General features: G+C 35.4%; 1 protein-coding gene across 1 annotated transcript in view; it reads left to right on the forward strand.

Annotated features, from left to right (window-relative positions):
* Window positions 1-6655, forward strand: part of LOC117114225 (uncharacterized protein C1orf50 homolog) — a 7923-nt gene extending 1268 nt beyond the window's left edge. Inside the window, exons 2-4 of the mRNA XM_033257830.1 lie at window positions 2467-2582; window positions 4015-4233; window positions 5020-6655. Of these exons, the coding sequence (XP_033113721.1) occupies window positions 2467-2582; window positions 4015-4233; window positions 5020-5229 (545 nt within the window). The 3' untranslated portion in view covers window positions 5230-6655. The remainder of the gene's footprint in view (window positions 1-2466; window positions 2583-4014; window positions 4234-5019) is intronic.
* The last annotated feature ends 9186 nt before the right edge of the window (window positions 6656-15841 follow it).

Here is a 15841-nt window from a genome sequence, read left to right on the forward strand (position 1 = left end):
GGGTCATTCCGTGCCAACTCAACAAATGGGATGGCTGGGTACCGTCTCAGATTTTCTTGAAACTCGGATATAATGTGCACCAACATGTCTGACGAACAAACCCAAAATTTGACTTGCCAATTCCAAGACTCAAGTCGTTTAGAAGTTACGGCCATTTGAAATTTTAGGGTCATACCCCTTTTTTGCTATCAATTATGACATATTTGTAAAGTTGCATTTTCAATTAGCCATATCTTCAAATAGAATAAAGATAATTAACTGAAAATAGATATCTAGACTAACTTTTGGCTGTAGAACAAATTTTAAAAATACACACAGAATCGATTCCAAACCATTTATTATTTTATAAACCTGAATCATATCTGCCCTGTGTCAATTTTAATGCTATTGCGAGTTGGATGGCTGAGCACTTTGAGACTTAGGTAAAGTGCTATATAAATCCAACCACATTACAATACTATTAAACCTTTGACATATCAAAGTAGGCTACGCATACATGGGGCAGATTGCTATAAGCCGTCTTTAGATGGTCTTAACTGTTAGCTGGCTCTAATCATGACGTCACTGCTGGTCTATGATTATAGACCATTGCTATACCGCGGTCTAACCAGTTAACCGTCTTAAATTTTAAAGCCTACTCGGAGGAGGCTTAAAGCGGTCTTAAATCATTTTCATCATGCCGTTCTGCTGATTAATTCAACAGTGCAATGGCAAGACCTAGGCTTAGATCGTCAAAGTCGGAGAATTTAACAACTAATACTCTGCACACTTCTCAGCGTCTGTAAAGATTGGTCTACGGCGTTTATTTACGTTCACTTCGATACATTTGCGTGCGTTGAGCACGCATGACGTCGCTCTCTTACGTTACCAGGGAGTGCTTGTTTGCATTTCAATACTCAAAGCGGTCTAATAGGAAAGACTGTTTTATAGCAATGGTCTAATAGAGGTATGACTTTAGTAAGACCGTCTAAGTGATAAAGCCGGCTTTATTTGAGGAGTTAAGACTACCAGTTAAGACCGTTTTATAGCAATCCGTCCCAGGAATCATCCTGGTAGCCCTCTGTTGAACCTTTTCAAGGAAATCGTGATCTCATTTATTTACAATAAGTACTAAGGCTGAAGTTATATCAGTTGATTTTATTACCGTAATTCGTTGATTAGCCGGATAAAAACAAAATGTTGTTTAGCCTCACATCCCATTTCCAAAACAAACTAGGTGGGGGAGAGGAAGTGTTTTTTTAATCATTCAATTATGTTCTGTTGGAGAATTTTTTTACTGTAAATAATTTCCTGTAGTTTTGCTGGTTTTTTTTTTTTTAACTCTTTTTACGATGAACTGTTATTGGACAGTACATTTCTGCTGATGATTTTTCTAGAGAAGCCTTTATTACTTTATACGTATCTTGATTTTTCTTGGTGAGTTCAGAGAAGCAAGCTAACAGTTGAAGCAAATAACGGATGGATCATTGATTATACTAAAATTATCCTTACACTATGAACTTACTTTCTGTATTCTGTTTCTTTCTACACCATTTGTGATATGACCATTGACATCACATGTCATCGGCAACTTTAACATGTACATGTTAGGTGCCATACATCTTATACATCACTAGGATGTAGTACAAAGAAAACGACAAAGGTGATAAGACACACCCATTTACAGTAAATGCCTTTTCTGCCTCACAATTTACTTTCAACCTTTTTATCTGCAGTACGTCATTGTCAATAACGTATTCTACATGCATACAGTACTCTTCTTTATAGTTTAAGTATGACAAAACTGTTGAAAACATTTATTAGCAATGTTACTTGTTTTAACACATGTTGGGCCTATGTGGATAAGATACATTCAATAATAAAAATATTTGAGTCCGATTATTTGACCTTATAAACATTGTTAAAAATACAGTATGTTAGTCATTGACATGTATTTTAGTATTAGAGTCAAAGATGTATTATGTTATTGTAGAGTCTGATTGCTAAAATGTTGTCATGAATATAATAGGCCTATTGAACAAAATTTGATGACAACATTCCTCTTTTTTATAAAGAACTTCAGAATTAAATAAAACAGTGTTGAATGATTTAATGAGAAAAATTAGATATTATTTGACATTATTTGAATGTTTTATATATTGATGATTCATAAAAAATTTAAATAAAAGTAGTTGAATAATCTATATACTGTACTTTTTCTAAAATAGAGAGGTGAGTTTAAAACCACTGTTTCACTATTGCACTGGTAATATTTATGTGCCAGAAGCATTTATAAAGATTATTTTTGTGGTTAGGGACTTACTGTAAAAACAATGTTTTCCATGCCTGGTGGTACTGGCACTTGTCTTCATGAAGATTGCCCAGTGTCAATTTGCTATTTGACACATAACTTATAAATCATATCAGTAGCTATGTATTCTCATATTAATCTAATCTTTTTGTGAATTCATGCCATTTGTATTTTAGTGAATTTAGTAGAGGCTGGTGACAATCCTGGTGGAGTGCAGCTTGTCAACAAATATCGAACCAACAGAACCACAGATGTCATGGACTTAGTGGAACTTGCAAAACAAGTTCAAAAGGTAAGCGCTTGCTTAATATTACTTGTACCCTTCAACCAGGGGTTTAGCCAGAAAAAAGAAATAGGTCATCCAAAATGGAAGCCAGTGGGGGTGGCCCTGAGCCGATGGGTGGGTCACGCCCCTTCCCAAACATAAGAAAAAAAATAGAAAATTATGATCTTTAGAGAGCATTTAAAGGTGTTTAATTGTTGGAATTTTCACCTCTTTATAGACATAAATTGCGCGTGGCTGCGGTTACTCGCATAATATTTCTAGGCTATGCAGATGCATCTTCATCTCTCGCCTTAGTCTAGTGTAAATTCTACTCTAGGTCCTCTGAATCTTGAGATAAGCCTTGACCTACAGTACTATATATTGTTGATTAATAAAATTTAAATTGTGACATTAACAACAACTCTTGTTTACGGTATTTCATGAATTCAATATAACCAGAGTGTTATGAACACCAACAATATTAGGTTGGGGAACCGAATCTCAAGTATTGTATTTGCAGCTACATGCATGCGACTCAGAACCGTCCATTTTCCAGCAGGGTCTAAATGTTTTTAACACGATGCGTGTTATAAGTGAACTTTCCACAGGGTAGGCAGTGGTTAAGCCTTATATTTTTGGGAATCCCTACCGAATATTGGTATGAGAACAACGTACATTCAATCAATAATGGTTGTTTTTATCAAACGTAAATATGATTTAGCTTTAGTTTAATGTAACATTCGATAGATTTGAAAAATATAAAGAATTTGCTATGTAGACCAGGCCCAATTAGGCTAGGCCGAGCTGATAAGGCCAAGCCGTCACGGTAGAAGTGGTTGTCCAAAAAAATTTTTGGCCATCCAAACGACGGCCAGATGGCTCGCTGGCTAAGCCTATGCCTACAACAGACATCATCACATACCTCTTATTCTTTACACCCTGCCATATTCACAAAACCACTGACATTTGCAACTCTAATCCTTAGTTATAAATGATCAATCTTCCCCTTATTTACACCCCTTGTCAAGACTGTCATCATCAACAACTGCCAATCATCTAACCCCTATTTACAAACCATCAACACTATCATTAAATCTACTCCTTAAAGATGAAGCTGTGTATAAACAGTTGATAAACTGAACATTTACCAGTGAATTGGCTAGGCATAAAAACGTAGGCTAGCATTTCCAAATCGTCATTTTTGTACTTTTTTAAAAGCGTACACATGCCTCCAACCCCCTCCCCTGGCGTACGTTTTGTACGCTCGTGAATATAATGGATGACCCCTAACACTTATACAAATCACCAACACATGCAATCCATCATACTCCTAGTTACAAGCCATCATTGCTTTTCCCTCATTTAACCCCTAGTTATAAACCAACCATCTACACTTTCCCCTCATCTATTCCGTACTTACGAACCATGTATCAAAATCGATTGATTTATATATATATAGGCTGATGAATTCACACGAGCTAATGCAGGCAGCAAACTGACAGTGATTGCAGACCAGATCCGTTACTTGCAAGAACAAGCTTATAAAGTGCTTCAAGAAGCCAAGAGGGATGCTGACTTGCATCACGTGGCTTGCAACTTTAAGAAATGTCCAGGAAAAGTGTATCATTTATACAAACGTCCATCTGGTCAAAGATATTTCTCACTTTTATCACTGGAGGTAAAAAAACTAAACAAAAAATAGCCTAGTTTGCTGCAGTAACACAAGTCCTAAGTTGTAGTTAGGTTGGTTGGCGCTGCACTGCAGGTCCCTCGGGGCCAGCCCAAATTTCTGATTTCCCGATTGAATGAGGACCAATAAAAAATTATTATTAATTGTATGCTCCTTTATAACTGCCATTAAACTAACTCTTCTCGATTCACAGAGAAATGTACTGTACTAAATATTACTAAAATATTTACCAAGGGTATCTTTTGCTAGCAAGGATACTGTATTCATTTGTGATACCAAGGATATCTCTATATTTTGGTAAAGAAAGCTAGCCCTGTCGGCTAAACTGGTGGTAGCCACTGTGCGTGCCCTGAACCGTGGAGACCTCTTGGTCTTCGGTTCATTTCCCATCCCTGCTCTCCTTGTGTTTCAGCTTGAGGGCTGAAATGCAAGTTTCGAGACATCTAAACTGTTAATCCTGTGTGCAAAATGGCCTATGTGCATGTTAAAAAACGCAGTACACTCTTCGGAAAAGAGTAGTGAATTGTTTCCCGGTGTACTGCCCAATTAACCACCAGAAGAACTTTTGTCACTCCGAAGAAATCCAATCCAATTCACACTTAACATGCTACATTCATTTGAACAGACCATTATTGTTGTTATTGGCATTTCCCGCACAGGGGTATTCAACCATTGTCTGATGACAGCCATTGTCTGAATACAATTTTTTAACTTCAGTGGATCAGGCCTGCAATGGATTGATTACACTTTCTTTGTATGTGTCTTTATTCACAGGATTGGGGAGCCACATGTCCTCATGAATACCTTGGAACATACCGGTTGGAATATGACATGACATGGACTCCAGAGAAAGACATGGAACGACGAAGCAATGAGATTGGCTTGATTGACAAGGTGCTTAATATGCAAACCAGTATTGAGTTCCCTTCCAAACCAAATTTTAGGAACATTACAGATGTAGAGAGTAAAGACGAATTAAAGTAAATAGTAATATTTTGCTAGTTGAAATATTTTTATGTGGTTACCATAATTATCAAATATTTCTAATATACTGTAATAAATATTGTTTATAAGGTGTAAACATTTAGAATCACCATTTTAACAGCTAAATAATGCTGAGCCCTAACCCTTAGTGACTTCCATATCTGTTCAAATAATATTGTGATATTAATTTGTGAAAATGTTTTATGTATTGTTATGTTTGTTATTGTATAATACAAGTGGACAAAGCTAACACAAGAAATCTAACAATGTTAAAATGGCTGACAGCAAGTCAGACTGTCCATTTGCAAGTCATTGCTGTTTGAGTGCAAGTATCAAGTACCATAAGCAATCAGGAACAAAGATCATCAGCATACACCAATCTGCTTGTTAAACAATATAAGCATGACATCCGATTTTTATTAGGGTTAAATACCCATCATTGGTACAGTATATGGTTTATCTTTTTGAAATTTGTAGTTGGCTATCCAATCCTACTTTAATGATCTAGGAAGATCACACAGTGCTGCACACCCAATTATTGATCAAGTTTTAATGTACAACAGTGAATCATGCCCTGCAGTAACTATCCAACAATTGTTTTTAAACAGATTTTTATTAATTTTTGGAAGGATAACTGAAAATTCATATCAATAGTATCCACTATCCTATGTGTCTTTCTATTTCGTAGAATTTCTGAATAGTGTTTCAATTTGATTGACTAGTCTGGCTACAGTGTTGCGATTCTCGTCTTTTATGATGGGATTTAATTCCTATTGCATTTTTAAAATGCAATTTCTGTTAGAAAAGCTAAAGAATGCACCAGGCCAAAAATACATACAGAGTATTTATATTAACACTAATAATAAAAATTAATATCAATAATATCCACTTATAAACTTAAAATTAATTTGTAGACTACTGTAGTGCACAGTGATTCCTATGTACATGAAATGGAATTATGATTTAGTTATACAGGCTATTTAAGACAAGGCAAAAAATACATAAAGAGTATTTATATTAACACTGAAATGAATGGTAAATGAATTTGATCCACAGTACTTTGTGGTTAAATTACTGTTTAATTCCCTTTTCACAGTTTTGCCTATTCATCCAATCAGTTCTAAATTGTTTAATTGATCAGAATGTGTTTTTAATTTTTGTTTGTTTGGTGTGGTTATGGGTTTCATTAATTTTCGGAGGTATGTAAGACACAGTCTGATCTGAGAGTGCCATTTCCTGGCATCAGGAGTGTGAATATTCCATTGCTACTTCCATGGTGGGGCTGAGGTGGGTGTGGACTTCTGTCAGGGATCTTGGACATCTCATCAGGAAACTTGGACCCCTGTCAGGGGTCTTGAACCACATGTTGCGGGTCTTGGACCTCTTGTAGAACCTGGCACCGCCACTAACCCCGGTATTCTTAAAACGAACTTTAGTCGTAGTTCGAGCTAAATCATTCAAATTACGTCATTTCGTATTCTTAAAACGAACTTCGACTAGCACTACGACTAAATGACGTGAACCTCGACTAAAAATATACCTCCGCAAGCCGATTTTTTTAGTCAGCCTAGGCCCTAGGGTCAGGCTAAATTCTCTATGGTCATATGTTAACAACTAATATAGTTATTATTATAGACAATTAATTAAGGGAATGATGTTCTATTGTGAATTATGAGGAAGTACGTTTTTGAACCACAGACGGCAGCTTAATATTCATTCGCGTTACTGGATCTCTAAAATTTCGTCTGCTATTAAAGTTAGCCCTTTTCATTGGTTAGTTTGATAGTCGTGGCTTGCCAGTCATCTTCAGTTGAACTAAAACTAGGACTTGATTTAGTCGTAGTTAAAACTTCGACTACATTGTTTGTGAATACAAATTGAGGTTAAAGATGCCACTAGCACTAAATGAAGTTCTAGTTCGAAGTTCGACTAAAGTTTGTTTTAAGAATACGGGCGACCAGTAACTGGGTAGGACATATGCAGTAATGCCTTTGAAATGTTGTATAACAACTGAATGCAAGTAGTATGATAATTGTAAATGAATACCCTGCTTGCATTTACAATTCACAAATTGTCAGTAATATGGTAGCGGCAAAGCATTTGAAATTATAGGTTTGTCTGGTATACACAATCTATAATGTTCCACTGAACAGGAAAGAGAACTTCCTAGAAATTACAGCAAATTCCACACCAATAGTAAATATTGACCTGTTTAGGTTGGTGTTTCAAACATCACTAGAATCGTGAGAAGTTCAATATTGCCCAAATATGATTGAAAAAATGATTCAATACAGTAACAATAATATTAGGAACCCAATAGTAGCTTTGCCCTTTGCTTCTGTGAAACACTTGAACAAGTAGTGCAGCATGGATGGATAAATACCTTTCCAAAAAGCATAAAATGCTCAAGTAGAATCAGTTGGCCCAGCCTAGGAAGAACCATAAGATTACTCACACACACTGCCCTGTTATACTTAAAAGACCATTATTCCTGTGTGACTGACCTCACCTAAAAAAGTGATGAGTGATATTTTGTGCAGTTGATAGAAGCTGGCAATCAGTATTATAATTGTAACAAACAGTTATTTAACCATCAATATTTTGTATGAGAAATTAATGGAATGACTGAAGGATATTTATTATATTTTATTGGAATTTGTAAATTTTGTAACATTAAATCTCTATTCAAAAATGAATTGCATTTTGCATTGTCTTGTATTTTAGTTCAGTTTGAACGTTGAGTCTTAGGATCGAGTGGCATGACGTGTGTGTGTAATTACTGTACGATAATTACAATCGGGCAAATGAAACCGATGCACACAGTGCTGTCGGAACTGCACTGGCTATGGCCAGACCACTTTTTCTTATATTTTTATTACATTTTCAAAAATATATACAATAGTATAAGTTTATTATTAATGCTTGCACCACTATGTCATTTGAATATTATATTTAAATAAATATCCACCATGTGCATGTTTTTGTGCTGCACTTCACTTTTTTTTTATAAGAACACGGAGGCTGAAATTACTTAAAAATTAAGAACAAAATAAAAACAAACTGAGGCTGAGGTAAAATTTCAAATGAGGTTTATATTTTTAAAAACCAAAATATTATATCTGTACATTATGTGCAGTAGTTGTGACTGTAATACCCTCTATAAACTGACTTTTAGGGGCCATTTTTTCTGGGGTCACTTTCACCTACATTCCAGTACAGTGCATACTGCCGTACAATTAAATATTTTTTTGTTTAAAAGGAGTGTAAACTAAGAACAAAATCTGAACATTTTGAGCCTGAAATCGGCCAAAAAATAAGAACACTGAGCACTTCAGAGGTTATTTCCGGGCGTCTAGACATTTTTTTAAAAACCCGGGAAAAGTCCGGGACCCCTTCCCCAGGGTAGTGTTGTCTCTCGATCGACCCCTCCCCCTTTCGGGGGTCGTCTTTATTGATTGTGGGGCCCAAAATTTACAGTAAAAGTATTGTTACAGGCCTAATGAAATAAAAATTAAAATTCCAGAATATCATGCTGAAACATTTGTGATGTATGATGGACGAAATTCGTTTTTTATTTCAGTCTCTGCTGAAGAAATAAATCTACTGTACAGTATAAGGGAATTAAGATAAAAGTAGAATCCGTAAATAGTACTGAAACCAAGACGAAGAAGTAAAATGGAGAAATAGGAAGAGCAAGACCCGTTCAGAAAGTTCAGACTTTGCTAATTTTGTCAGAAATCCCATGCGTCTTTCTATTTCGTAGAATTTCTGAATAGTGTTTCAATTGATTGACTAGTTTGGCTACAGTGTTGTGATTCTCGTCTTTTATGATGGGATTTAATTCCTATTGCATTTAAAAAATGCAATTTCTGTTAGTAAAGCTAAAGAACGCACCAGAGTTCAAACAGTTCTTAAAAAGGAGATAACTGAATTAGAAAATTAATTCAGTATGTATTCTGAAAATTCAACCAAGATACATTCCTTATTTTAGAAACCAAAAAATGGAATTGGAATCAATTTATAATTATATGGCAAAGGGGGATATTATTCGGAAGTCCAAGGGTAGAAGAGGGCGAGAAAATAAAATTCCAAATACTTTTTAAATCTTGAAAGAAGGCACTTTAATAAAAAGCGCATAAATTCCAAAAACAGAGAAGAAACAGTTGCTGGAAATATTGAAGTGTCGAAGGAACGGCATACTTTTTATTACAAGGTATTGTAAGCCAAAATTATTTATTGAATTCTGTTATTAAAAAACTCAGTAATTCATTTTTGTGTGAGAGGTCATAAAGCTTTGTTTTAAATTCTGAATGTTTTATGATGAAGTTTGTGGTATAATTCAAATATTAAAATAATTTTGTTTAACCGTTTGTTATAAAAAATTTTTTTTTAAAGCAAATGGCGGTATTAACTTTGTTTCTGACTTCAAAATTAATAACAAACGCTTTATGACACACAATCAGTTAAAAACTTATGATTTAATGTATAAATATTGTATACAATATTTTGGTTTCATTAATGTTATCTCTGGTAATCTAAATTAGAAGTTCATTTACCAAGTTCTTAGCAAGGTATTCCCGCTATTAATGCAACTAAAAGATGCCTAAAGGAGGGTTGTTCTTTTATTTATAATTTACTATATAATATGGTCCGCGTTATTCCCAAAACTCAAGAGAAGTGGGAAATTGAATTTAAAGATACACCGGGATATAAAATGCCATATAAAAATACCATGATCCCAAAACACATTATTTGCAATTCCGATTTTTTTTACAGAACTCTTGTCACTAACGACTACAATTGTTCATTTGTTAAAAAAAAAAAGGGGGAAAAAAAAGAAAAAGAAACACTTGATGTTATCTAGTGAAATAATTTCTGGATTGTGAAATTATGTATTTAACTAGTATAACAATTTAAATATTACTGTTATGGAACATATATGGAAGTGTGTTATGGTATATACTGTATGACCATAGATAGGCATATTCAATTTTTTTATACGACTTCTTGTCGAAAGATTATTTACACATGGAAGATCCGAGAAATACACTTAAACTTATTATTCAAAAACAATGGATCTATTCAACTGAAACATAAAAATAATATTTGCTAGAAATACACAAATACACTTTAAATATGGAAACCCATAGGCTACTAATCAATGCAATATAAAGACAGGTTTTACTCCGATTGGCCCAGCGTTTCGCTCGGTCTGTTCCAGACAGACACGGGTGATGTGCTGAACCGACCGTATGGTTTTCTTCTTCCTTCTTAGAGATTAAATAATTCACTAATAACAAATGAGAGATTTTTATTTATACATGAGAAAGAAAAAATTCTTAAGCTGCTGTAATTAGTGGTTTTTGTTTGTTTTTTGGGGGGTTTTTTTGCAACGGAAATGGATAAACTAAAAAAAAAGTTTGTTTTGAACTCCTGCAATACTTGGTAAACTGTGAAGTATGTAGAAACCGTGATTTGCGTTTTAAACAAACCGTGGAATTAACCAATGTCTAGTGTTCAGGTAACTACCATTCATAGTCTCAGCTCCGACTTCAGCAGATTGTTTTATAGGCACGAAAGCTGTATTTTTCATTACGTTCGAACGCTGAACAATAGCGTTTGAAAACTGACGGTGTTGATCGGTTGGTCAAACCTTTTAAAGTAGTGCCAGATCCATAATACCAAACCTCATCGGGAATTCTTTTGCACTAGCATCTCTGTTTTCAACTAAACCATTCGATTGGCACCAGTTGTTGTTCTTTCTGTCGACCAAAGAATACTTTATCTTTATGAGTTTGAAAGTTTGGTAATTCACCGCCGGCCTTGATATACTGTTAATGTTACTCTTATAAAGCTGAATAATTAGTGCTGCTATTATCTTCCTCAAAAACTTTTGCTAAATCTTAATTTTGATCTTGTCCATTAGCAAAGGTAATACTGCATAGTATTAATGTGTAAGTAGGAAACTCGTCTTCCACAGCATTCTGTTGCTCCACCCTACAAAAGTGCTGTAGTGATTGCACAATTTCACTGTTGGTACAGCTCAAAATATCTTTTCAGTCTTTGCGGAATACTTGCTCAGAGCTTTAAATGTTTTTGCTAATGATCAGACTACCTGACCAATGGCTGCTGCAATGGTTGCACATTTTATATATTTGCCAGGACCTGACTATAATTGTGTCGTTTTGTTTCAATGTGGGCTCATGTAATTAAACAGTTGCTGTCTTCAATATGTAAAAAGAGAAGATTATCACGTTGTCACCTTGGTCATAATGATGTGCCCTTAGTAATACTGTACAGCAACGCCTAGACCGTTAGTTCTGACCCATGTCCCTTGCAGTCAAGTCTCGAAACAATACTTCATAACCTAGGAAAACACAGTTTTTCAAAGTAAAAATAATTAGTCTTTCCTTTGGTAATGTAAAATATGTTCTTACCTCATCAACTAACCCCGAATGTCTGAGTGAAATTTTCAATCATCATGCGGTTATTCACTAATCGTTTTTTGCTCAATGTATAATTTTAAAAATAAACGGACCATCTCTAATGACATAAGCTAGATTAATTGATTAATTTATTAATTTATCAATTAATTAATTTATTTATTTATTCAATTCATTTTATTTTATTTTATTTTATTTTTATTTTATTTCATCTTATTTCAATTCGATATATTTAACAATCATATCCCAAAACTTACGTTGATGTTTTCGGTATACTTGCATTTGCCTCATGTTTTACTCATTTTCAATGTGACAGCAGCAGAGAAACTTCTTCAATTGACGCCAGATACGACCCATTAGACCAACTCTTAATGGTGCATTTTTCTTCGCACTACCTATGATAGGTTGTTGCATGGCAACATTTGGTGTTATGTGAGCCATTGCATTTGTGCCAATTGCTCTGCCAGTTGACCTGAGTACCTTAATCTTCTTGTGTTTCGAAGCCTGTAAGAGAGTCGCCATTGGTCATGACAGGTTAAGCTGTATACTGAAATTAATACTGGTACAGGTATTTAAAAAAAAAAACTTGCACAAAACCTTAAACGCTGGCGTTAATTGGCTAGTGCTGTTCGGATCCGGTTGTTCCAATTGTATACATGCAAGCCAGTAGTCTTCATCCTCCAACGGTTCTGGTAAAAATAATTTTCTGATCGGTGTATCCGCCGAAGTAATACAATACTTGCTTTCTATATTTAAAATGCATTTTCAATAATGGTTATTCTCAGCAAAATAGTGATTATTAGAATAATACCCTAGTGTCCTTGACAAACAATACACACTTATTTGTCTGGAAAGTGTATTTCCATTAACTCTGATTGTTCTAGTATTTGCTTAACTAGGCCAAAACAGAAACTTCCAAAATAAAATTGTTGCATAGTCCACATTGCAAACATACGAAAGTTGAGTTTTTATGGCAAGAGCATACACTCCGAAGTCGAGGTAAATACATAATTCTGAATTTGGACAATGGCGTGTATGCACGCAAAAACAAAACAAAAAATGATCTGGCTCCGACTCCAGATATAAAAAATCGATCATAATATGATTGAGTTTACAGAATGTTTTTGGCACTACATATCGATAAATAGGTTGACTGATTGAGTTTGGTTGGTTGATTGACTGGTTAGTTCGCTGATTAGTTAGGCCTAATTGATTAATGATTGAATAATTGATCGATTGAATGAATACCTCGTGTCCTCTGGATTGCATCGCTACCTACTTTATCACCAATCGTAAATTCTTCTTTCTTGGGATTCACCTCATTACGTCCATTTCTTTCCTTAAAGGCAACATCAAATTGAGCTCAAATATATTATTTAGTTCTGATGTAATAGTGACTATCTGCACTTACTTGTGTCATAGGACAGTTGTACATAACAGTACTTACTTGAATGTCAACACTGTCAGTGGTAGAAATAATTGGCAATACATTCCATTCGTCATCATCGATTGACGTCGTAGGAGAGTCACTCCACTTGCTGGTTATTTCATCTGTACGAAAACAATGTTCTAATAATAAGCGATCTTGTCGCAATAGACCTAATATAGATATAAATCTTTAACGTTAGAAGGGAGTTATGTGAAAAAGGTTAAACTTTTCAACTTAATCAACATTTTAGCTACAAAAGAGATTTATTGAGATAATCTCAGATGCATTGACATTTTTGGAAGCCCGCCTCTAGATAACATGGCCGGCGGTACAGCACACCCCCCCCCCCCAACCTTTTGTGCAGAAAATATATAATGTCTATGGACATTTTTGTACGATTGGAAAGAAATGCAAAAAGAAAAAGGGAAGGAGGAGAGGGAGGGGAAAGAGAGTGTTTATCTAGTCCCCGACCGAGTTAGATTTTCTCGCAATACACATTGGCGGTTCTGGGGGATCAGGAAAGCTCATTTCCCGCCATTTAGAAATTAACATTTTTCCGGGGAGGATCCGAACCCCTCCTTTTCTCTTTGGGGTTCATTGATTTATGGAATCGTTTTCAAGAGGGGAAAACCTTAAATTTTGAAGAACTTAAAAGTCATAAAAAGACACCTCAGAAGTCGGGAAAGCTCATTTCCCGCCATGGAATCAAATTTTTCCCGGGGGAGGCAGGACCCCCGACTCCCCTTTCTTTTTTCGATTTATCGATTGATGTAATAAGAATACGTATGCAATTACTCAATTTTTTACTAGTGTGTGTACACACATAAGGCCTATTTACTGTAATAAGAATGAGAAAGCTCATTTCCCGCCATTTAGAAATCAACATTTTCATGGGGAGAATCCCTTAAATTTTGAAGAACTTAAAAGTCATAAAAAGACACTTTAGAAGTAGAAAAAGGTCCGTTCCCGCCATCTGGAATAAAAATTTTATCGATTCATGGGGAAATGAACACGTACCGTGTGTAACTACTCAATTTTTTAATATAGGCCTATGTGTACCATATGACAGGCCTATTTACTGTAATAAGAATGAGAAAATTTACCTGACCGTTTTCAAGAGGTGGAAAACATTGCATTTTGAAGGAAACAGCTCAAATTCGGGAAAGCTCATTTCTAGAAATCAAAATTTTCCCGGACCCCCCCCCTTCCTTTTGGCGGTTTTTGGGCAAAATTTGAACCCATTCATATTCCCATTGATCTTACGTGTGCCCCACCCCTGTCTCTTATACACATCTAGATGTGTATAAGAGACAGGTGTTGAAATTTAACGGTATAATAATAAAGGAAAGTATATATAGTTATCTAGTCCACAAAGTGTTCTAATTGTTTGATGCAACCTTCTGTGTGATTCTACGCGCGGAACAAGGTTGATGAAAAGACACAACAAAAACATACAATATTTCCACGGTCACTACACATTGATTTTTGGTAACTTGCCTACTGTACAATTGCTTTCATCGCTGAGGTCATTGCCATCTATACATTCACTGTTGCTGCCACCACCATTTCTTGATTTCATGTGGAAGTTAAGTATGTTTGTGCCACTTGATACACGCTTAATGGAAAGAGATTTTTTGGACCAAGAAGAGTCCAATGAAGGCCACGATTCCTCATCAGTTGACAGCCAGTCCGAACAGCTATCTGCTGCTGCCAGCATATGGATAACGGTCTCCATGGTTTCAGATGATAAGTCTGTAGAAACCGTCGTCGTCTCTTCAGAGATCTCATGTTGATTGAGGGATGACGCTTGCTGGTGTAGGTCGAATGATGTCCCTTGCTGATGTTGATCGACTGGTCTTTGGTGTTCATGGTGTGATTCTAGCTCGTGAAGAGGCTCAGATATAAAAATCCACTCCCTTGAACTACATGGCTCACTACCATCTTCATTTAACCACATAAACCTGTCAGACTCTAAATCAAAAAATTTAGATTACAAAATTTCGATTCGATACAATATGTAATACAAATATTATATTCCACATACATTACTCATTACATCACTTACTTTACGTGACAATCTATGGCATTACAGCAGGGAAACATAACAGTGGACCCCAAAATAATTCTTTTATTTTTATTCTAATCATATAGCTACTTTAAAATTTTAAAATATTTTAGTGGGGCCGAGGAAGGGAATTCCAGTTATGGGCAATTGTGAGAATAAACTATTGTTGATGTTCACCAGATTTGATCATTAGGACCTCACTGCAAGATCTTAGGACAGGGGTGGCGCCAGTGGGGGCCAGGACCCGCCGTCGGGGAGAATTCGTCGGGGAGACAAAATAGTATATGTAGGCCTATTTTCTACATATTAGTAGACTCAAAATCAAATTGATTAAATAAGCCTTTGAAACCACTAAATTGTCGTATTTTTCAGAGGCTTCACCCCGCTAGAATTTGAGAGACGACCGACCACGCCCACAAATTTCTGAAGTCATCTGAGCTGCGATAATATAATTCTCTTCTGATATCAGTGTGACCACTGGGAAAAATCAAAATTCCCAAGATTGAGTTTTAAAAATCCCAAAATTGCTTGAAATATCCCAAGACTCGCCGCATATTAAGTACGGTATATATACATACAACTGCTTTTAAAAGTAAAAAAAATTGAAGCTTTTCCAATGAATTTCAATATACTGTTCTGTTGCAATCAACTCGTTCGTTTTGATTCAACTGCGTA

The sequence above is a fragment of the Anneissia japonica genome, unplaced genomic scaffold (genome assembly GCF_011630105.1).
Source record: "Anneissia japonica isolate Jap-2015-1 unplaced genomic scaffold, ASM1163010v1 scaffold1525_len913038_cov183, whole genome shotgun sequence".
In the NCBI taxonomy this organism is placed as follows: domain Eukaryota; kingdom Metazoa; phylum Echinodermata; class Crinoidea; order Comatulida; family Comatulidae; genus Anneissia; species Anneissia japonica.